The sequence below is a fragment of the Cicer arietinum genome, chromosome 4, assembly GCF_000331145.2.
Source record: "Cicer arietinum cultivar CDC Frontier isolate Library 1 chromosome 4, Cicar.CDCFrontier_v2.0, whole genome shotgun sequence".
Classification (NCBI taxonomy): domain Eukaryota; kingdom Viridiplantae; phylum Streptophyta; class Magnoliopsida; order Fabales; family Fabaceae; genus Cicer; species Cicer arietinum.
Window position 1 is genome coordinate 22,815,253 of NC_021163.2, and position 25,350 is coordinate 22,840,602.

The following is a 25,350-nucleotide window of genomic DNA, read 5'->3' on the forward strand; positions in this document are numbered from 1 at the left end:
CTTTCCCTTGATTGATCTCTCTTAAGGAACCTGTAATTTCTTTTTATGTGACTCGCTTTGCCATAATGATAGCATATCACTTCTTTTCTAGTCCTCGACTTGCTTATTGACTTGCTACGACTTTCAAAGTTGTCGCGTCTATGTGAGTTTCTAGATTGACTTCTCCCCCGTGACTTTGTAAATAGTGCTTCCGACTTTGAGGAAGAACCAATCAAACCACGTTCCTTTCTTCGAGCTTCTTCATTCAACATGCTCTCTTTAACTGTTGACATTTTCAACTTTCCACTTGGAGCTGAATTGGTCAACGTCACAACAAAGACTTCCCAATTATCAGACAAGGAATTCAACAATAACAACGCTTGCAACATATCATCTAATTTAATTTATACGGTTGTCAACTGATTCACTGTATTCTGAATAATACTCGTATGCTCTGCCATTGAATCTCCATCTTTGTATTTCATATTCACCAGCTTCCGAATCAAGAATGCTTTATTTTGCACATTCTTTCGTTCATACAACTCTTTTAATTTTTCCCACATCTTGTTAGCATCTATTTCAGTTTCAACATGTGGATATACACTCAAATCCAACCATTGCCTGATCAACGCCACTGCCTTTCTATTCATCTTTTTTCAGTCAGCGTCTGATTTATCTGTGGGTTTAGCAGTATTACCTTCAATAGGATCATACAAATCTTTACTGTATAACATGTCTTCCATGAGAGTCTTCCAAAGTGTATAATTAGAAGAGTTGAGTTTAATCATATTGAGAACTTTATTTTCCTCCTCCATTTAAATGCACAAATCAAATCAACCGAGCTCTTGATACCACTTTGTTGGAAAAAACTAGAGATAATTAGCGATAATTATCTCAATAATGCAGAATATTTTTCCCCCACCTATGCAGATAAATGACCAAACAAAAAATATAATTCCAAGAGCAATAATAATTGGCAGAAAATTAAATATGAGACAAACATAATTTTAACATGGAAAACTTCCCTCAATTTGAGAGAAAAAAAATCACGGGACCTAGTCCAGAAAAACTTCCATTATAATAATTAATGGGTACACCAGAGTCTTTCTAATAACAATAGGGAACATCAATCAACAATAACAACCTTCTACTAAAGTGGGCATGCCAAAGTAAACCTTCCACCACCGGAACCAAACCATTTTTCTTCTTCTCTGGCGGCCGTTCTTTCTTCATACTTCTTAGCGATTTCTAAATCCCTTTTATTTCTTTTACATGGATCAAGCCCATTAAAATCCATTTTTTTCTTTTCTTTTTATTTCAATAATAACAATACTAATAATAAAACTGAGTTTCACTTGGGGAGTGAACCCACCCAACGCTACTTGTGTAATTCTCTTAACATCATGGATATATTTTTTTTCTTTACAAATTTAACATTATTGTTTTTCATATCCTTTCTCAAATCAATTATTTTTCATATTCTCTCCATGTATGAAAAACAAGTATTGTTTAGATCAGGATATGCTTTTCAAAAAACAAGTAACTCATGACATGCATGGTAATAAGTGGCCTCTATAAATATAATCCTTATGACCTTATAAAGATTAAGTTGTACAACAAAAACATTGCCCAAAAGTCATTTTCTCCCATTCCTCTAGATGATAAAATCCCAAATACGAAAATCCCAAATATGAAAATGGAGACATTGCAAACAATAAATATGGTTTCATCCATTGTAAACAAGAAATATATATGCACATCATGAGGCAATAAGAGATCAATAGAAGAAAAAAAACTTACAAAGAGAGCAGCTAACCAACCAATAAAAATAACTTTAATCAAAAATCTTAGAGCACCAGGACAAAAAATAAAGCACTCACAATCAAAAACATATTATACTTGATTTGTTATATTTGTTATCTTATGTGAATAGAAAACACATAAGACATACAAAAACCACAATGCAGAAAAACAAACATTGTGTATCTGAAAAATCATTATGATAAGAATGAATGGAGTAAGAAAGGGCAAGAAATAATAAAACGGTAATATGAATAGCATACTGCACTTGTTATGACTAATTTGATTCTCGTACTACAATATACATCTCTGACGTAAACTCATGTGGCAGTGATAAACTCTCTCTTTGGTGTATATGAGTAGCTAAACTCTGTTAAAATTAGATGTAGTCAATCATTATCTCATGTATCTCTTTTGATTCTATATATTTATTCTTGTTACTCATCAATCTCAATGATTTATTTTTGTTTTTCATGTTTGTTATAATTTGATCTTTGATTTGAAATTTTATTGGAAAATATTCTTTGAATCTTGATTTAGGATAAATCATCTATTTGAATATGAATTTTAAGAATAACATTAAATTCAATAATAAAAAAATCATAAGTAATTAATGCTACTTTCGTTGTTAATTATTTAAGGAATCAATGTTTAAGAAAAATGGTTGATGTTTGATGTTTGATTAATGGTGATGTTATTGACGTGTAACATAAAATATATATATTCTTAATTATTAAAATATTTGAGAAAGGTGGTTAATGAAATTTAATCCCAATATTTTAGAAACAATGCTGTTTCTTGGTGGTGGATCAAAGCAAAAACTTAAAGTTTTTATTATGATTTCAATATTTGGTGACAATATCCATTAGAATGTATCGGATTCGTTTTGTTAATTATCTTATTCTTTTCGTTGATTAGTGTCATTGAGTCGTATAATAAGTACATTTGTAGGGTTCCAACATTTTAGTGTAAACGTTTATGGTATTCTTGGTACGTATTGTGCTTTGAATATCTATTTTGTGAATATATACTTTTATTTTGGGTTTTTTTTAAAAAAAAAAAACTTCTAACAATTTTTCCTTAGATAAATACTTTATCTTAAGGTTGGTTTGTATCAAGGGTAAAGAGTAATTTCGATTGAAAATATTCTGACCGATGTATGAAGCATTCAACTCGTTAGAATGTATTGAATGACAAATCGTAGTTCGCGGCATCAATGACAATCGTATGTATTGACGAGACGATTGACATATTCTTTTCAATTTCAAGTAAGAGAAACATTTGTTGCCTGTTTTAAATAAATCAAATATAACATAACACTTTCAAGTAAGAGAAAAAATTGTTGCTTGTTTTAAAAAATCAAATTAACATAACACATGCGGAGACAATAAAACAAACACAGTTAGAGATTGGACAATGAAAAGAGCTAAAAAAAAAGGTATTAAACGCCAATTTGACTTAAAAATGATGTAGATATAATGCACGTATTGACTTAAGTTGGTAACAAATATGTTAATTTAACTGCAATTTTTATTATAGTTGTGTAGTTGTGATTATTTTATGAGAAAATATTGAAAAGTTCATCTAATCATTTATTATGTTCATGTAGAAAAAAAATTGAGTGAAAAAAAGAACAAAAATCACTTGGCCAACATAACATAGCTAAGAAAATTCAAGATTGGCTAAGCAAGGTATAATTCCCATAGCCATTTTAGGCGGTTCCAAGAAACTCAAATTCCTTCGACATGAAGAAATGTAGGACTTGCTAAGCCATTCATAATTGGCTAAATGATTTTGTCACTTATACACCTCTTTGCTTGTGATATAATAGGAAAATTTGAGAAGAAAAATGGGATCTTTCATTTTTAGCCGCAAGACACAAACCAATGAAGATCTTTTGAGGGACAAACTCATCTTAAGGTATCATTGAAGACTTTCTACCCTTTTGATCACATTTTTATGGCTTCTATGAGTAGTTAAATTCTCTCTTTATTGAAATTATATGTTATTAATCATTGTCTCATGTATCTCTTTTGATTTCTATATATTTATTCTAGTTACTCGTCAATCTAAATGATTTATCTTTGTTTTTCATATTTGTTATAACTTGATCTTTTATTTAAAGTTTTATTGAAAAATATTATTTAAATTTTGATTTAGGATAAATCATCTATTTGAATATAAATTTTAAAAATAAAATGAAGTTCAATAATAAAAAAAAAAACATCAATAATTAATGCTAATGTCGTTGTTAATATTTAAGGAATCAATATTTAAGAAAGAGAGTTGAACTCTCATCTCATTAAAAAATAATAATGTTTGATTAACGGTAATGTTATTCATGTGTAACATAATATATATATATATATAATCATTAAAATATTTGAAAAGATGGTTAATAAAATCTAATCCCAGCATTTTAGTCTCTCAATTATTCTAAATTACTTTTATCATTACTTTAATTTGATGCCATCAAAACTAATTTACTCTCGAATCTTTGTACTTAGAATTATAACTGTTATTGAACTATGTAATATTATTTAAGTCCATGTAAATAGGATAACTTTTTATACTACACTTTTATCACAAAGACGACTAGGGACAAAGATGTTACCTTAGGAAAGTTGAAGGTAGTCATGAGAGAGGGATGACAACGAACGAAGGGGAAAAAAAAAGCATCATTAGCGATTGGAGAAAGAAAAGAAGGATGGCGATTTTAATTAGAGCGACATGGGCGACGAGGAGAAATCGTGAGCGAGAGGGACGTCAGCGGTAGTCAAACAATGACGATGGAGAAATTGTGAGCAAAAAGGATGCGGCGGCGACAATGTTACCTTAATTATGTTTTTATTTTCTTATTATTGTGAGTGTGAGTGAGAAGTGCAGCAACGATGTTTACCTTAAGTTTGTCTTTTCTTTTTACCTTTAAGTTTTTTTTGTTTCTTTTGTTTCTATCTATAAATAATAATAATAATAATAATAATAATAATAATAATAATAATAATAAATGAAAATAGTTATTGTAAGAAAATGACGAAAACACGCTAAATTGAATTTGTATAAATGAAAAAAAAATGGTGCATGTTTTTTTTTTGTTATAATTAACACTCCTAAATAGTTGGAACGGTCGCAAATTACTGATAATTAAAATTACCGTCGATGCATCTACAACAAACAAAACCATTTGGATGCGGTTTCATCCAACTTAGAAATTTTTTATTGAAATGGATTTGAATATCTCTTATATTATTTACAAAAAAATTAATATTATATTATTTTTTAATATTTAATTATTTTAAATTAAATTCAAATTTTGAATTGATTTTGTCTTTCTCTTCTAATACACAACAAAACTCAAAGATACTCAATAATTTACCTTTTTTTTATAAAATAACCTTTAAACTCAATAAAAATATTCCAAAATCAATCATAGTGGTTTTTGATACTAAGCTAATTAAAATAAAATAAAGGAGACACGGGTGATACAAAAAAGCAATCGTCCTTCTTGTTTGTTCTTCATTTTCATAAACTAACATTAACCCTATGTAACATTAATAATGATTTGAAACTTAAATAAATAATCAAAATGAAAACTGAAAAATAAAGGTAATATTATAATATATGCTCGACACTAAAAGTTAGAACTATAACTACAATTCATTTGAGTTTCTATAACAAAAACAATTTTTTTTAATAAAAACAAAAACAAAATTTTTATCATGAACAAAAACCGGTAAACTAAAATCATAAACATCAACCACTACAATAATGCCGAAGAAAAAAGTGAAATATATAAATTTGAAAATTTGCAAAATATTTTCTATCTATTTTTTGGACACAAAATAACGTATACCACATAAGATTCAGCAATAAAATTAACAAAGAATTTTAAAGGGTTAAATATTTTAACTGATTTGAAATGCAAAAGTAAAAAAATAAATGAAACAATGTTCAAACAATTGAAAAGGAAAAAAAACTAACAAACAATAAACTTAAGGGTATAACTACTTATTTTTTGATGTAAGCATCTCAAAATATAGTCACTAAGTATTAGAAATTTTAAATTGCTTCACAAACACACGTTTATCTCGAGTTTTTTGTTTAGAAATTAATTTATATTTTGGAAGCAACTGCAAAAGACACTGAAACTACTTGGGACCACTTTCCTTATGATCAACTAAATGATTAATGAAATACATATAATTTATGTTTAGTTTGAGCCAATAATTAACTACTGCAGAAATTTGCAATTGTCACTAGAATTGACTTATGTGAATTGATTATCAATTTAATTCGTCTTCCATTAAAATGCATTAATCATTCAAGTTTATGGTTATATTTTTTGAACATATGTAAAAGATAAAAAAGAAACATGAAGCACTAAAAGATGAGTGAGGATGAAAGGAAGATCCTAACTGTTTCCTAAGAGGTTGCAATAGATAGTGGACACCTTTAATTTATAGAATGTCATGCTAGCGGCTACACTATTTCACTCATCGGAGAACCATTAAACGTGAGACTCGAGATTGCATATTATTTCTCCCTCTTGAATTAAATGGTTTTGCACGCCAATGCAACGTTCACAGTGGCGGATCTTAATAAATATTTTGAGTGTTGAATTTTTCAAAATTTTAATTGATAAATTAAATATATTATTTAATTATATATTGGAATTTTAGGTTGTATAATTTTTGTAATATAAATACATATTGTTTTTATAAACATAACTGCAAGAGAAAGAGGAATTAAACTGAAAAGTTGTTTAAGTATTGATTTAGTTTTTATGTTTTGAGAGGAAAAAATCTAAACAAAAAAATAGTTAATTTGATTGACTTTTTACAATTAATCTCACAAAACTAAATTCAAATTGATGAATAATATGTTAATTTGGTTGATCAGTTCAATAAAAAATTACACTATTAAAACATTTACATAAATTTTTTTTAATGACAAAAGTATATAAATTACCATGAGAAAAATAATATGTAAATGATTAAAAAAAATTAAATACAATGTATATTTAAGATAACATTGTATATTGATTTTATTCATCTATCAAAGTCGATTTTAAATGAAGTAAAATCATACTTAAATCAATAAAAATTAAGTTTATTTGATTATTTTCTGATTAAATTTGAACACTAAAAATCCAATTTAATTGATTTCAATTTTTGTTGTTCTTGAGTTTATTATATCATTAGTTTGATTTTTATATCTCTAGACGAAACTCAAAACACATATAATTGAAATTTAAGTTAAAAAATATTATATAATTTTTTAATTATTTTATAAATCATTTAACAAAAAAAAATTGAAACTTTGGAGCAGTCATAACCACCCAATCTACCTACCATGCTTCCCCGGTGGCTGTTGAAAATCCAGTTCTTTGACACTATAGAGTAAGTGAGTAGTTATGAAAGATGCATAAACACCAACAAAATAACATGATAATTTAGAGTAAGAGGTTTAGAATAACAACAATACTTTTTGGTCATTAGCATATAGAAACATACATTTATTTGATACCTACTATAGTATTAGTAGGCATTTCATACAAACATAGCATGCACCTTAAAGTTAAATAACATCACAAAAAAAAAGGGAAAATATAAGAAAGAAGAGAGTCGAATACATATTATTACATAATAGTGGTGTTGCCATTATGAAAGCTCTCCATCAAAGAACCCAAATCACAAATGTGAATTGAGACAAAGGACATAGATCAGCTATCGCTTGTATATGTACCATATAACAGCTGTAGAGTATCCAAACACAGATTCGAAAGAATCGAAAAATGCCAAAGGATTGAAGTTAACCATTACAAACCATACACTTAATTCTCCACTACCCAACTGCCAAAATTTTCAATCTCCATTAAAGGAAGATTGGACAATGGGGATTTTTACCTAAAGGTGTGGAGCGAAGTCTACATTTCTTGCTAGTTCTTCTCCCAGTCTCGGACTCAGCCATTTAGCTGATTCGCACCTTTACTCTCTGTCTCAATCGAGCCGATCAGATCAATAGAGAAGTCAGGCACTCGATATACTTAAAGGAAGGTTTCACTCGTAAATTGATTGATCAATGTTACCGGAAAGCAGCAATAGAGACAGATTGAGTGCTAAAGCTTTTGTCCCGTAACGGTTGATCCGTCAGATTTTCGCCTTCAATGACCTATTGTAGTGTAGGAGGTGGCCTTCCCAAGGCTGTGACAACAGTACCATAACGGTCTTTATTTTAAGGCAACACAGGTTACCGCGTGAGGTCGTGGTAGAAAGAATCTTGGTCGTGGTCGTAGTTCATTGGTGATTTTCAACGATGGGAGTGGAAGTTTTTCAGGTAAGCCATACTTCCAAGGTCAGCCATAAGGCAAACAATTAGAGTGGGTAAGCGCCTCTAATTTTCTTATAGTGGGTAGAGGGTTTCTGAGCTAACTGGCCATGTTGGTACCACTACAATTGTAGTGGTGCTCTATCTGTCGATCTATCTGTCTGTCTGTCTGTCTGTTTGTCTGTTTATCTATTTGTCTGTCTATCTATCTATTTGTCTGTCTGTTTGTCTATTTGTTTGTCTGTATATATGTCTGTCTATCTATCTATATGTCTATCTCTCTATCTATAAATCAATCTATCGATCTGTATGTCTGTTTTTTTGTCTATTTGTATGTATGTCCATCTGTTTTACTGTCCATTTATTTTACTTTATATATGTGTGTCTATCGGTATGTCTATCTGTTTGTGTCTATCTTTCTATCTGTCAATCTATCTATTTATCCATCTATTTTTTGTCTATTTGTCTGTCTATCAGTCTCTCTATCTGTCTATTTGTCTATCCATTTGTCTCTTTGTCTATCTGTTTGAATGTTTATTTGTTTGTCTATCTATTTGCATGTATGTCTGCTTGTCTATCTATTTATCTATCTGTCAATCTATATGTCTATCTATTTGTTTGTCTGTTTATCTGTCTGTCTGTTTATCTGTCTATATGTCTGTCTGTTTATCTGTCTATCTGTTATTCTATCAGTCTCTTTATCTTTGTCTGTCTATCTATCTGTCTATCTATCTATCTCTCTGTCTGTCTGTCTGTCTGTCTGTCTGTCTGTCTGTCTGTCTGTCTGTCTGTCTGTCTGTCTGTCTGTCTGTCTGTCTGTCTGTCTGTCTGTCTGTCTGTCTGTCTGTCTGTCTGTCTGTCTGTCTGTCTGTCTGTCTGTCTGTCTGTCTGTCTGTCTGTCTGTCTGTCTGTCTGTCTGTCTGTCTGTCTGTCTGTCTGTCTGTCTGTCTGTCTGTCTGTCTGTCTGTCTGTCTGTCTGTCTGTCTGTCTGTCTGTCTGTCTGTCTGTCTGTCTGTCTGTCTGTCTGTCTGTCTGTCTGTCTGTCTGTCTGTCTGTCTGTCTGTCTGTCTGTCTGTCTGTCTGTCTGTCTGTCTGTCTGTCTGTCTGTCTGTCTGTCTGTCTGTCTGTCTGTCTGTCTGTCTGTCTGTCTGTCTGTCTGTCTGTCTGTCTGTCTGTCTGTCTGTCTGTCTGTCTGTCTGTCTGTCTGTCTGTCTGTCTGTCTGTCTGTCTGTCTGTCTGTCTGTCTGTCTGTCTGTCTGTCTGTCTGTCTGTCTGTCTGTCTGTCTGTCTGTCTGTCTGTCTGTCTGTCTGTCTGTCTGTCTGTCTGTCTGTCTGTCTGTCTGTCTGTCTGTCTGTCTGTCTGTCTGTCTGTCTGTCTGTCTGTCTGTCTGTCTGTCTGTCTGTCTGTCTGTCTGTCTGTCTGTCTGTCTGTCTGTCTGTCTGTCTGTCTGTCTGTCTGTCTGTCTGTCTGTCTGTCTGTCTGTCTGTCTGTCTGTCTGTCTGTCTGTCTGTCTGTCTGTCTGTCTGTCTGTCTGTCTGTCTGTCTGTCTGTCTGTCTGTCTGTCTGTCTGTCTGTCTGTCTGTCTGTCTGTCTGTCTGTCTGTCTGTCTGTCTGTCTGTCTGTCTGTCTGTCTGTCTGTCTGTCTGTCTGTCTGTCTGTCTGTCTGTCTGTCTGTCTGTCTGTCTGTCTGTCTGTCTGTCTGTCTGTCTGTCTGTCTGTCTGTCTGTCTGTCTGTCTGTCTGTCTGTCTGTCTGTCTGTCTGTCTGTCTGTCTGTCTGTCTGTCTGTCTGTCTGTCTGTCTGTCTGTCTGTCTGTCTGTCTGTCTGTCTGTCTGTCTGTCTGTCTGTCTGTCTGTCTGTCTGTCTGTCTGTCTGTCTGTCTGTCTGTCAGTCTGTCTGTCTTGTCAGTCTGTCTGTCTGTTTGTCAGTCTGTCTGTCTGTCAGTCTGTCTGTCTGTCAGTCTGTCTGTCTGTCAGTCTGTCTATCTGTCTGTCTATCTGTATGTGTGTCTATATATCTATATGTCTGTCTATTTGTCTGTGTATCTATTTGTCTGTCTATGTGTTTGTCTATATATCTGTCTATTTGTGCTTCTATCTGTTTGTTAATTTGTTTTATTATCTTTATATGTATGTCAGTCTGTTTATCTATTTGTCTATTTGTATATTTGTTTCTATGTTCGTTTGTTTTTCTATCTATTCGTCTGTTTATTTGACTATCTGTATGTGTGTCTTTATGTTTTACTATTTATTTGTCTGTCTGTATGTCTATCTGTTTTTGTATGTGTGTTTATATGTCCATTTGTATGTTTGTCTTTATGTCACTTTGTCAATATATATGTATGTCTATCTGTCTATATGACTGTCTGTTTGTCTGTCGGTTTAACTATATGTCTCTCTATCTTTCTGTCTATCAGTATGTCTATATGTTTAGTTGTTTATCTTTATGTCTATATGTTTTGTTTATCCGTCGGTTTAACTATCTGTCTGTCTGTTTTTCTATCCGTCGCTTTAACTGTCTATCTGTCTATCTATCTCTTATTTCTCTCGTTATCTATCTGTTTGTCTGTCTATCTTATTGTCTACATGTATGTATGTGTATATGTCTGTCTATCTATCTCTCTATTTGTTTGTCTATCTATCTATTTGTCATTTTATATGTTTGTCTATATGTCGATATATCTATCTATCAGTTTGTTTATCTGTTTGTATGTCTAGCGGTCTGTGTTTCTGTTTGCCCATCTGTTTTACTATCTATCTATGTCTTCCTGTCTATCTGTCTATCAATCTATCTATCTGTTTTTTTATTTGTCTACCTATATGTCTATTTATCTGTTTGTCTATCTATTTGTATGTATGTTTATTTGTTTGTCTATCTGTATGCCTATCTATCCGTTTATCTATTTGTCTATCTATTTGCATGTCAATTTGTTTGTTTGTATGTATAGTAGTCTATCAATCTGTCTTTTTTATTGTATATCTGTTTGTATGTCTATATGTCTATCAATCTATTTTTTTGTCTATTTGTTCGTACGTTTTTCTGTCTATTTGTATGTATTGTTTTTCTATTTATTTATTTATTTATTTGTCTGTTTGTTTTACTGTTTGTTTGTTTATATGTCTAGTAGTCTAGTAATCTGTATGTAATACTTTCTATCTACTTGTATGTTTATATGTCTATCAATCTATTTGTCTGTCAATTTGTCTATCTATCTGTCTACCTATCTATATGTCTATTTATATGTCTGTATATCTGTATGTCTATCTACTTGTCTGTTTGTTCGTCTGTTTTTCTCTCTATGTGTATGTGTGTCTATCCATGATTGTCTGTCTATCTGTCTATCCATCTATGTATATGTGTCTGTCTATCTATCTGTGTTTGTCTGTCTATCTGTCTGTATATCTATATATTTGTGCTTCTATCTATTTGTTAATTTGTTTTATTATCTTTCTAGGCATGTCAGTCTGTCTATCTATCAATCTATTTGTTAATTTGTTTTATTATCTTTCTATGCATGTCAGTCTGTCTATCTATCAATCTATTTGTATATATATATTTGTATGTTCGTTTGTATTTCTATTTATTCGTCTGTCTGTCTATTTTCTATATGTATATTTGTCCTTATGTTTTACTGTTTAGTTATCTGTCTATATGTCTATTTGTTTGTGTATGTGTGTTTATATGCCCATTTGTATGTTTTTCTATCTGTTTCTTTGTCAATATATATGTATGTCTATTATCTATATGATTGTACGTTTGTCTCTCTGTCTATCTGTATATGTGTTTGTCTATCTGTATGTTTATATGTCTAGTTGTCTACCTTTTTGTCTATAAGTTTGTTTGTTCGTCGATTTAATTATCTATCTGTTTGTCTGTTGGTCTATCCATCGGTTTAACTATCTATCTATCTATGTCTGTCTATTTGTCCTTCTTTTTTGTATATATGTATGTCTGTCTATTTGTCTATCTATATGTCTATCTATCTATCTGTCTATTTGTATGTCTGTTTGTCCGTCTGTTTTTCTCTCTATGTGCCTGTGTGTCTATGTTTGTCTGTCTATATCTCTGTCCATCTATGTTTGTGTGTCTCTTTGTTTATCTGTTTGTCTGTCTGTCTTTCTGTCTATTTATGCTTTTATCTCTTTGTTATTTTGTTTTATTATCTTTCTATGTTTGTTAGTCTGTTTATCTATCTATTTGTATGTCCGTCTATTTTTCTATATATTCGTTTGTATGTCTGTCTCTTTTTCTATTTGTATGTTTGTCCTTATGTTTTACTGTTTATTTGTTTTTCTGTATGTCTATATGCTTGTGTCTGTGTGTTTATATGCCCGTTTGTCTGTTTGTCTCTTTGTTTTTCTATATGTCTATTTTTCTGTATATCTATATGTATGTATGTCTATCGATATGTATGTATGTCTATTTTTCTGTCCATCTATATGTAAGTATGTATCTATATGTCTATTTTTCTGTCTATCTATATGTATGTATGTTTATATGTATGCCTGTCTATTTGTCAATATATGTATGTCTTTTTGTCTATATCTCTCTTTGTTTGCCTATATGTCTGTTTGTCTTTTTGTCTCTTTGTTTGTCTATATGTATGTTTGTCTTTTTGTCTCTTTGTTTGTCTATATGTCTGTTTGTCTTTTTGTTTGTCTATATGTATGTCTGTATATCTATCTATGTCTGTCTGTTTATTTGTGTGTCCGTCAATGTCTATCTATCTGTTTGTGTTTGCGTATCTGTCAATTCGTTTGTTTGTCTATCTATTTATTTGTCTATCTATCTATCTATTTGTGTTTCAATATGTTTGTTAGTGTGGTTTAATATCTTTATGTGTCTCTCAGATTGCCTATCTGTCTGACTATCTGTTTGTTGGTTTGTTTTTCTATCTATTTGTTCGTTTGTCTGTCTGTGTGTCTATATGTCTATCTTTTTATCTATTTTAATGTATATCTATCTATTTGTGGTTGTGTGTCTATCTCCCTATTTGTCTATCGATATGTCCATCACTTTGTCTATATGTCTGCTAGTCTATTTTCTATCTATATGTAGGTCTCTTTATCTGTCTGTTTGTCTATTTGAATGTCAGTGTTTATTTGTTTGTCTATATGTTTGTCGGTTTTACTGCCTGTTTGTTTGTCTATATGTTTAATCTATCTAATTGTCTATATGTCTCTATGTATCTATCTGTCTGTTTGTATATCTGTCTGTCTGTCTATCTATCTATTTGTCTATTTGTTTGTCAGTCAATCTATTTGTTTATCTATCTGTTTGTCTATTTGTTTATTTATCTGTCTGTCTATCTATTTATCTGTCTCTCTATCTATATGTCTGTTTGTCTATCTTTCAATCTATCTATCTGTCTGTCTATCTATATGTCTATTTGTCTGTCTGTCTGTAAATCTATCTATCAATATGTGTATGTCTATCTATTTTTCTATTTATATGCCCATCTGTTTTTTTGTCTATCTATTTATATGTGTCTCTATCTATATGTCTGTTTGTCTGTCTTTCAATCTATCTATACGTCTGTCTATCTAATTGTCTATCTATCTATATGTCTATTTGTCTGTCTGTCTGTAAATCTATCTATCAATATGTGTGTATGTCTGTCTATTTTTCTGTTTGTATGTCCATCTGTTTTTTTTTCCGATCTATTTGTCTATCTATCTATTTGTCTATCTAATTGTCTATATGTTCGTCTATCTATCTGTCTATCTATTTGTCAGTCTATCTGTTTGTCTATTTGTTTGTTTGTCAATCTATTTGTATGTATATTTGTTTGTTTGTCTGTTTCTCTGTCTATTTGTTTGATTGTTTCTCTGTCTATCTGTTTGTATATCTATATATTTGTGCTTCAATCTATTTGTTAATTTGTTTTATTATCTTTCTATGTATGTCAGTCAGTCTGTCTATCTATCAATCTATTTGTATATATATTTGTATGTTCGTTTGTATTTCTATTTATTCGTTTGTCTGTCTATTTTCTATATGTATATTTGTCCTTATGTTTTACTATTTAGTTGTCTGTCTATATGTCTATCTGTTTGTGTATGTGTGTTTATATGCCCATTTGTATGTTTGTCTATTTGTTTCTTTGTCAATATATATGTATGTCTATTATCTATATGATTGTATGTTTGTCTCTCTGTCTATCTGTATATGTGTTTGTCTATCTGTATGTTTATATGTCTAGTTGTCTATCTTTTTGTCTATAAGTTTGTTTGTTCGTCGATTTAATTATCTATCTGTTTGTCTGTTGGTCTATCCATCGGTTTAACTATCTATCTATCTGTGTCTGTCTATTTGTCCTTCTTTTTTGTATATATGTATGTCTGTCTATTTGTCTATCTATATGTTTATCTATCTATCTATCTGTCTATTTGTATGTCTGTTTGTCCGTCTGTTTTTCTCTCTATGTGACTGTGTGTCTATGTTTGTCTGTCTATATCTCTGTCCATCTGCGTTTGTGTGTCTCTTTGTTTATCTGTGTTTATCTGTTTGTCTGTCTGTCTTTCTGTCTATTTATGCTTCTATCTCTTTGTTAATTTGTTTTATTATCTTTCTATGTCTGTCAGTCTGTTTATCTATCTGTTTGTATGTCCGTCTATTTTTCTATACATTCGTTTGTATGTCTGTCTCTTTTTCTATTTGTATGTTTGTCCTTATGTTTTACTGTTTATTTGTTTTTCTGTATGTATATATGCTTGTGTCTGTGTGTTTATATGCCCGTTTGTCTGTTTGTCTCTTTGTTTTTCTATATGTCTATTTTTCTGTATATCTATATGTATGTATGTCTATCGATATGTATGTATGTCTATTTTTCTGTCCATCTATATGTATGTATGTATCTATATGTCTATTTTTCTGTCTATCTATATGTATATATATTTATATGTATGCCTGTCTATTTATATGTCTTTTTCTATCTATATGTCTTTTTGTCTATATCTCTCTTTGTTTGCCTATATGTCTATTTGTCTTTTTGTCTCTTTGTTTGTCTATATGTCTGTTTTTCTTTTTGTTTGTCTATATGTATGTCTGTATATCTATCTATGTATGTCTGATTATTTGTGTGTCCCTCAATGTCTATCTATATGTTTGTGTTTGCGTATCTGTCAATTCGTCTGTTTGTCTATCTATTTATTTGTCTATCTATTTGTGTTTCAATATGTTTGTTAGTGTGGTTTAATATCTTTATGTGTCTCTCAGATTGCCTATCTGTCTGACTATCTGTTTGTTGGTTTGTTTTTCTATCTATTTGTTCGTTTGTCTCTATCTATTTGTTCGTTTGTCTGTCTGTGTGTCTATATGTCTGTATTTTTATCTATTTTAATGTATATCTATCTATTTGTGGTTGTGTGTCTATCTCCCTCTTTGTCTATCGATATGTCCATCACTTTGTCTATATGTCTGCTAGTCTATTTTCTATCTATATGTAGGTCTCTTTATCTGTCTGTTTGTCTATCTGAATGTCAGTGTTTATTTGTTTGTCTATATGTTTGTCGGTTTTACTGCATGTTTGTTTGTCTATATGTTTAATCTATCTAATTGTCTATATGTCTCTATGTATCTATCTGTCTGTTTGTATATCTGTCTGTCTGTCTATCTATCTGTTTGTCTATTTGTTTGTCAGTCAATCTATCTGTTTATCTATCTGTTTGTCTGTTTGTTTATCTATCTGTCTGTCTATCTATTTATCTATCTCTCTATCTATATGTCTGTTTATCTATCTTTCAACCTATCTATCTGTCTGTCTATCTAATTGTCTGTCTATCTATATGTCTATTTGTCTGTCTGTCTGTAAATCTATCTATCAATATGTGTGTATGTCTGTCTATTTTTCTATTTATATGTCCATCTGTTTTTTGTCTATCTATATATATGTCTCTCTATCTATATGTCTGTTTGTCTGTCTTTCAATCTATCTATCTCTCTGTCTATCTAATTGTCTATCTCTCTATATGTCTATTTGTCTGTAAATCTATCTATCAATATGTGTGTATGTCTGTCTATTTTTCTGTTTGTATGTCCATCTGTTTTTTTTTCTATCTATTTGTCTATCTATCTATCTGTCTATCTAATTGTCTATATGTTCGTCTATCTATCTTTCTATCTATTTGTCAGTCTATCTGTTTGTCTATTTGTTTGTTTGTCAATCTATTTGTATGTATATTTGTTTGTTTGTCTATTTCTCTGTCTATTTATTTGATTGTTTCTCTGTCTATCTATCTGTTTGTCTGTCTATCTATATGGTTGTCTATCTATATGTCTGTCTATCTGTCTATTTATCTATCTATTTGTGTGTCTATCTCTGAATTTGTGTGTCTGTGTGTCTATCTGTCTGTGTGCCTGTTTGTGTGTCTGTCTGTCTGTTTATCTGTCTGTCTGTGTGTCTTTCTGTCTATTTGTGTGTCTGTGTGTTTGTCTGCATGTCTGTCTGTTTGTGTGTCTGTCTGTGTCTGTCTATCTGTCTGTCTGCATGTCTGTCTGTCTGTCTCTCTATCTATCTATGTATCTGTGTATCTATCTTTCTGCCTGTCATCTGTTTGTGTATCTGTGTGCCTGTTTGTCTCTATATCTATTTATCTGCCTTTCTATCTATCTGTCCATCTTTCTATCTATCTTTCTATATGTATGTATATCTATCTCTCTGTCTATCTATATGTCTGTCTATATCTCTCTATTTGTCTCTCTGTTTGCCTATCTGTCTGTCTATCTGTCTATCTACCTGTCTATCTCTCTCTATTTGTCTCTCTGTCTGTCTACCTGCCTATCTGTCTATCTATTTGTCTGTCTATTTGGCTATCTATCTGTCCTTTTTCTGTCTATCTGTTTGTCTATTTGTCTATCCGTCTCTCTGTCTATCTGTCTATCTACCTGTTTATCTCTCTTTATTTGTCTCTCTGTCTATCTGTCTGTCTATCTGTCAATCTGTCTCTCTATGTGTCTGTCTATCTATCTGTCAGTCTGTCTGCCTGTCTGTCTGTCTTCTGTCTGTCTATTTGCATGTCTATCTGTCTTTCTGTCTATCTATATGTCTATCTATTTGTCTGTCTATCTGTCTTTCTGTCTGTCTATTTGTCTATCTGTCTGTCTATCTATATGTCTTTCTATCTGTCTATTTATCTATCTATCTGTATGTCTGTCTATCTGTTTATCTATTTGGCTGTTTATTTGTCTTTCTATCTATCTGTCTATTTGTCTGTCTATCTGTCGGTCTGTCTGTCTGTCTGTCTGTCGATCAGTTTGTCTGTCTGTCGGTCTGTCTGTCTGTCAATCTGTCTATCTGTCTGCCTGTCTGTCTGCCTGCCTGTCTTTCTGTATGTCTGTCTGTCTATCTGTCTGCCTATATGTCTGTCTGTATGTCTGTCTTTCTCTCTGTGTGTCGGTCTGTCTGTTTGTCAATCTGTCTATCTGTCTGCCTGACTGTCTGTCTGTCTTCCTGTCTTTCTGTATGTCTGTCTGTCTATATGTCTGTCTGTCTTCCTGTCTATCTGTCTGTTTATCTATCTGTCTATTTAATTGGTTGTCTATCTATCTGTTTGTTGTCTATCCATCTATATGTAAATCTATCTATATGTCTGTATGTCTTTCTATTGGTCTGTATATTTGTTTGTGTCTATCTTTCTATATGTCAATCTATCTGTTTATCCATATTTATTCGTCTATTTTACTGTTTATTTGTCTGTATGTCTAGTAGTCTATCAATCTTTATGTTTTACTTTCAATATATTTGTATGTCTATCTGTCTGTTTATCTAGTAGTCTATTTATTTATTTGTCTGTCAATATGGTTATCTATATGTCTGCCAATCTATATGTCTATCTATTTGTATGTCTATCTATGTTTATGTGTCTCTCTGTTTATCTGTGTATCTGTTTGTCTGTCTGTCTATCTATTTATTTGTGCTTATCTGTTTGATAATTTGTTTTATTATCTTTCTATGTATGTTAGTTTGTCTATATGTTTGTCTATTTGTATACATGTTTGTCTGTATTTCTATCTATTTGTCTGTCTGTCTCTTTGTCTATCTGTATATCTGTCCTTATGTTTTACTATTTTTTTGGTTGTCTATTAGTTTGTGCCTGTGTGTTTATATGGCAATTTATATGTTTGTCTATCTGTCTATTTGATAATATATATATGTATGTCTATCTGTCTATATGACTGTCTATTTGTCTCTTTGTTTGTCTATTTGTCTGTCTGTCTATCTGTCTGTCTATATGTCTAGTTGTCTATCTTTTTATCTACATGTTTGTTTTCTATCGGTTTAAGTTTCTATCTGTTTGTCTGTTGGTCTATTTGTCGGTTTAATTGTCTATCTATTTGTCTGTCTGTCTATCTGTGTCCGTCAGTTTGTCCGTCTTTTTTGTATATATGTATGTTTGTCTATTTGTCTATCTAATTGTCTATATGTCTGTCTGTTTATCTATTTATATGTCTCTATGTCTATTTCTATGTATGTCTATCACTTTACTGTCTTTTTGTCTATATGTGTGTTTATTTGTCTTTCCATCTATTTTACTGAATGCTTATATGTTTGTCTATATGTTTGTCTGTCTATCTGCCATTCTATATGTTTGTCTCTCTGTCTATATGTCAGTATATATGTCTATAATTATAGTAGTCTGTCTGTCTTTCTATTTGCCCATTTATTTTATTATCTATATGTGTATGTTTGTCTATCTGTCTATCAATCTATTTATCTGTTTGTTTATTTGTCTGTCTAAATGTTTGTTTATCTGTTTGTCTATCTGTTTATAAGTATGTCTATTTTTTTGTCTATCTGTATGTCTATCTATTTGTTTATTTATTTGCCTATCTATTTGTCTATTTATCTACCTGTTTATACGTCAGTCTATATGTATGTCTATCTTTTTGTCTGTTTATCCGTCTATTTTTTTGTCTATCTATCTATCTATGTCTGTCTGTCTATATGTATATGTATCTATTTGTGTGTCCGTCAATGTCTATATATTTGTTTGTGTTTCGATATCTGTTTATATGTATATGTATCTATTTGTGTGTCCGTCAATGTCTATATATCTGTTTATTTGTCTGTCTATCTGTTTATTTGTGTTTCGATATGTTTGTTGGTGTAGTTTAATATCTTTATGTGTATGTCAGATTGCCTATCTGTCTGTCTATCTATTTGTTGGTTTGTTTTTCTATCTATTTGTTCGTTTGTCTGTTTTTTGTTTGTCTATTTTTCTGTCTTTTTATCTGTTTTAATGTCTATCTATCTGTTTGTGCCTGTGTGTTTATCTCCTTGTTTGTCTATCGATATGTCCGTCACTTTGTCTATATGTATGTTTATCTATTTTCCTATCTATATGTCTGTCTCTTTATCTATCTGTTTGTATATCTAATTGTCTGTGTTTATTTGTCTGTCTGTCTGTCGATTTTACTGCCTGTCTTTTTGTCTATATGTTTACCTATCTAATTGTCTATCTGTCTATCTATTTGTCTATCTATCTATCTGTCTATCTATATGTCTGTCTCTCTATCTATCTGTTTATCTATTTGTTTGCCTATCTATATGCATGTCTATCTATCTGTCTGTTTGTCTTTCTATCTATCTATATGTTTGTCTGTCTATCTGTTTGTATGTCTATCTATCTATATGTTTGTCTATCTAATTGTTTGTCTATCTATCTGTAAATCTATCAATCTATCTGTCTGTTTTTCTATCTATTTGTCTGTATGTCCATATATTTTATTGTCCATCTCTTTTACTTTATATATGTTTGTCTATTGATTTGTCTATTTGTATGTGTCTATCTTTCTATCTATCAGTCTATCTATTTATCCATCTATTTTTACGTCTATCTTTCTATCGCTCTATCTGTATGTCTGTCTATTTGTCTCTTTGTCTATTTGTCTGAATGTCTATTTGTCTGTCATTGTGTTTCTTTGTCTGTATGTTTTTCTATTTGTTTATCTTTTTGTTTGTCTATTTGTCTGTCTATTTGTTGTCTATCTATTTATCTATTTGTCAATCTATTTGTCTGTCTATTTGTTTGTCTGTCTATCTGTTTGTCTATATGTCAATCTATATGTATGTTTATCTATCTGTCTGTCTATCTATACGTCTGTATATCTATACGTCTGTCTATTTGTTATTATGTCTATCTATTTATCTTTGTTTGTCTGTCTTTTTGTTTGTGTTTGTTTGTATGTCTATCTGTTTGTATGTCTATATTGTCTATCTGTTTGTGTCTGTGTGTCTATTAATCTATATGTCTGTCTATTTGTCTTTTTATCCGTTAGTCTATTTGTTTATCTGCATGTCAATTTGTCTATCTATTTGTCTGCCTATCTATATGTCTATATATTTGTCTGTCTATTTGTATGTCTATCTACTTGTCTGTTTGTTCATCTGTTTTTCTCTCTATGTGTCTGTGTGTCTATTTATGTTTGTCTGTCTATTTGTCTATCCATCTATGTTTGTGTGTCTCTTTGTTTATCTGTGTTTGTCTGTCTGTTTGTGTCTATTTGTTTGTCTGTCTGTCTGTCTGTCTATTTGTGCTTCTATTTGTTTGATAATTTGTGTTAGGCTTAATTGCACTTTTGGTCCCCCTATTATAGGTGAATCGCAAAAGTAGTCCCCCATTTTATGTGTCCCCAGTTTTGGTCCCCCAAACTGAATTTGAGTCTAAATCATGATGAGTTATCATTTTTTAATGACGTGTCAAAAAAGGGTGACGCGACATACGCCTATGTGGATTAAAGTCATTATTATATTATTTCAAATTAAAAAATTCAATTTATATTTTTTAAAACTAGTATTATATTGTTCTAAATTTTAAACCAATTGTCAAAATCAAAATAACAACACCTAAAATCATGAACCCTAAACAAATCAAAATCAAATTGAAATGAAATGGTGAAGCATGAACCCTAAATCAAAAATCAAAATCGACCCTTTTCACAAATCCGACCACTTCCCTTTTCTTCATCCTCATCATTCGACTTCATCTTCTTCTTTATTGTTGTTCATCTTCCCGACACTTTCTCTGAGTTCAAAGCTAAAGCCTAATGGTTTGAGAAATGTTACATGAAGAAGCACAACAAAAAGGGTATTAACTGTAATAATGCTCTTGAAACGGAGACACTATTTTGGAAAGCGACGATGGATAAACCGTTTTTAGTTGAATACGCAAATGACGTGTTGGGTTCTACATTTTCGGAAAAATGTCGTCATATTGGCGAAGCTGCTTCTGTTGCTCATAGTGCTTGGAATATGAGAGGGGTTTCGAGGGCAAAAGGGTCTTTGTTGAGGTTTATGAAGGAGGAGATTCCCGGGGTGACTTCACATATGGTTTATCTTGCTATGCTTTTTAGTTGGTTTGCTTGGCATGTTGAGGATCATGATCTTCATAGTTTGAATTATCTTTATATGGGTGCTTCTAAGACTTGGTATAGTGTTCCTAGAGATGCTGCTGTTGCTTTTGAGGATGTTATTAGGGTTCATGGTTATGGTGGACAAATTAACCCTCTTGGTTAGAATCTCATTAATCATCCTAATTTGTTTTGTTTTATTTTCAACCACTTTTTGTGTTTTTTCTCTTATTGAATAGAAATAGATATATTCATATGTATTTACTTGAAAACTTGTGTTATGATGATTATTGGTGGTTTTATGATTCTATATATGCCTGCATTGTTTGTTTATTCTCTGATATAATGTTTAAGATGAACAATAATGAAGAAGAAGATGAAATTGAATGATGATGATGATGACGAAAAGGGAAGTGGTCGATTTTGTGAAAAGGGTCGATTTTGATTTTCGATTTAGGGTTCACGCTGGTTCATGCATCACCATTTCATTTCAATTTGATTTTGATTTTGATTTTGATTTTGATTTTGGAATAATATAATAATAGTTTTCAAAAATAATAGTTTTCATTAAAATTTGGAATAATATAATAATAGTTTTCAAAAATATAAATTGAATTTTTTAATTTGAAATAATATAATAATGACTTTAATCCACATAGGCGTCTGTCACGTCGCCCTTTTTTTTGACACGTCATTAAAAAAGTGACAACTCATCATGATTTAGACTCAAATTCAGTTTGGGGGACCAAAACTGGGACAAACAAAATGAGGGGACTACTTTCGCGATTCACCTATAATAGAGGGACCAAAAGTGCAATTAAGCCTTTGTGTTATTATCTTTCTATGTATGTCAATCTGCCTATATGCATGTCTATTTGTATACATGTTTGTATGTCCGTCTGTATTTCTATCTATTCGTCTGTTTATCTCTTTGTCTATCTATATATTTGTCCTTATGTTTTACTGTTTATTTTTCTGTCTATATGTCTATCTATCTATATGACTGACTGTTTGTCTCTTTGTTTGTCTATTTGTCTGTCTGTCTATATGTCTAGTTGTCTATCTTTTTGTCTATATGTTTGTTTGTCTGTCAGTTTAACTGTCTATATGTTTGTCTATTGGTCTATCCGTCAATTTAATTGTCTATTTGTCTGTCTATCTACCTGTGTTTGTCTTTTGTCTGTCTTTTTTGTATATATGTATGTGTCTATTTGTTTATCTGACTGTCTATCTATCTATTTATATGTCTCTTTGTCTATCTCTTTGTATGTCTATCTCTTTACTGTTTTTTTTGTCTATATGTATGTCTCTTTGTATATCTGTATTTTCGTCTATTTTACTGATTGTCTGTATGTATGTCTATATGTTTGTCTATCTATCTGTCTATTTGTTTGTCTATCTATCTATATGTCATTCTATATGTCTCTCTATATGTTTGTCTCTCTGTCTATATGTCGGTATATCTGTATGTAATTCTAGCAATATGTTTATCTGTCTTTCTATTTTTCCATCTATTTTTACTATCTATATGTGTATGTATGTCTATCTGTCTATCAATCTATCTGTCTATTTGTTTATTTGTCTATCTATATGTCTGTTTATCGGTTTGTCTATCTATATGTCTATATGTTTGTCTATCTATCTGTCTATTTCTTTGTCTATCTATCTATATGTCATTCTATATGTCATTCTATATGTCTCTCTATATGTTTGTCTCTCTGTCTATACGTCGGTATATCTGTATGTAATTCTAGCAATATGTTTATCTGTCTTTCTATTTTTCCATCTATTTTACTATCTATATGTGTATGTATGTCTATCTGTCTATCAATCTATCTGTCTATTTCTTTATTTGTCTATCTATATGTCTGTTTATCTATTTGTCTATCTATTTATATATATGTCTATTTGTTTGTCTATCAGTATGCATATCTATTTGTTTATCTATTTGTCTATCTATCTGCCTGTCTATATGCCAGACTATTTGTATGTCTATCTTCTTGATTCTATCTGTATGCCTATCTATTTGTTTACCAAATTTGTTAACATCCTATTACAAATTTTTCTTTATATTGTTTGCACAACATCCTACTACAAACTTTCTTTTACATTGTTTGCATTCACAGCATCCTACTACAAACTTTCCTTTATATTGTTTGCATTGATAGCATCCTACTACAAACCTGTTAGAAACCAACAATTAATTGTTTCATTTTAGATCAAACAGATTAAGGAGGTTATTACTTGCATAACTTGTGTACTCAAAATCTGAATTTTGCAACAAACCCATATAAAGTCCAGAATGATTTTATGTATTAAGCATAAATTTTATCTAATAAACAGAAGGTTTCACCACTTTAATTTACTTTAGTCTATAAATAGAGGTTTGAAATTTTGAAACGAAAAGGAGAAAAGAGTTCCAAATTTTGAAATAGAGAGGAGAGTTTCTTTTTGTTGGGAGAGAAATTTGTTATAAAAAAAAAAAAAAAAAACTAAACAGATATTTGAATTTATCACCAAACAGAGGAAGGATTAAGGTATTTTCATTTTTATTTTCTAATCATTATCCAGATGTAACATATAAATTATGAATGAAAAAATGAAAGTTATTGTTATAAATTTGATTGAGTATAAAAAGGTTAGAAATGATAGGATTAAGAGTTCAAACATTGTCTTGGCCGCCCATTGTTTTCTTTCTTCTGGATTTTCCTCAAGCGGCGCTCATCCTTGATTCTTTTTGGGTCTGTTTTCCTCAAAGCGTTGTTTTAAAAAATAGGGTTTTTAAGAGATTGGACCATGGCTATTTTCTTTATACATTCCATTTGCATTTTTTTTCCTTTTTTTATTTACTTTGTAGGTCCAACACTTTTTTTTATCCTGAATCTTTCCTTTTATTTTAATAAAATATATATTTGAATTTAATCAATTCCTAATATAAAAATAATTATTTTTTTCATTTTATTTTTATTTTTTTATTAAAAATTAATTAGATGTGACATATTTTTAATCTTTGGGACATTAATATAAGGTGTACTAATTTTTTTCAGCTTTGAAATTTAATATTAAAAATTGAAAAATAATAAAATATTCTTAAGAGTATTAAATTAGATGTGACATCTTTTTTTTACTCCTTGAGTTTTGAGACACGAGTTGTACAACTCGATCGTCTTAAAACTCATGTTTTAAAATAATTATTCAAATCAAGCAAGTTTTTTTTATGTTTGTCAAAATTAACTTTTTTTTAAATAACAAAATACAATTTTTTTAAAAGCAATCAACACATCCACATTTTCTAACAAGAACTATGTAGCTTTGATTTCTCCATCGCATCGAGAGATACGTAGGAGCAAGATCACATTCTTGTCAAGCACATTAATAATTTTTTTTTAATCCTGCTGTAATTTAAAAATCGCGTTAAAAAAATACAAACAATTGATATTCATATTTAATAATAAGTAAAAATAAATATATTTAAGTTAATATAATTTTGCACAATTAATTATAGGTAACCGTATTTTAACGGATGTCGTAGGGTGCTAATACATTCCCTACGCATAATCGACTCCCAAACTCAAAATCTGGTTTCAAAGACCATTTTTATATTTTTTTTCTTTCTATTTTTAAGGGTTTTCCAATATTTCCCTATTTTAAAATAAATTTTGGTGGCGAATCCATTGAATTCGAGGAATACTCGAAATTTTAGGCCGCGACACATATCTCACACTACAATATTTGTAAATGTAGTTAAAGAGATAATATTATAATTATGATACGATACAAATTGATACAATGTATATAATTCAATATATTTAAAGTTTTTATTTTACAATATCATTTTATACTATTATTCTCTTTTAAATATTGTACACTTTCTAATTTCAATCAGAACTACAC

The 25,350-nt window shown here is 30.6% G+C and overlaps 1 protein-coding gene across 1 annotated transcript; it reads left to right on the forward strand.

The window, feature by feature from the left end:
* The first annotated feature begins 21,172 nt into the window (after nucleotides 1–21,172).
* On the forward strand, nucleotides 21,173–21,622 carry LOC140919999 (lysine-specific demethylase REF6-like). The gene has a single exon (XM_073367299.1). It carries the CDS (start codon nucleotides 21,173–21,175, stop codon nucleotides 21,620–21,622), a length of 450 nt encoding a protein of 149 aa, XP_073223400.1.
* Nucleotides 21,623–25,350: the final 3,728 nt, after the last annotated feature.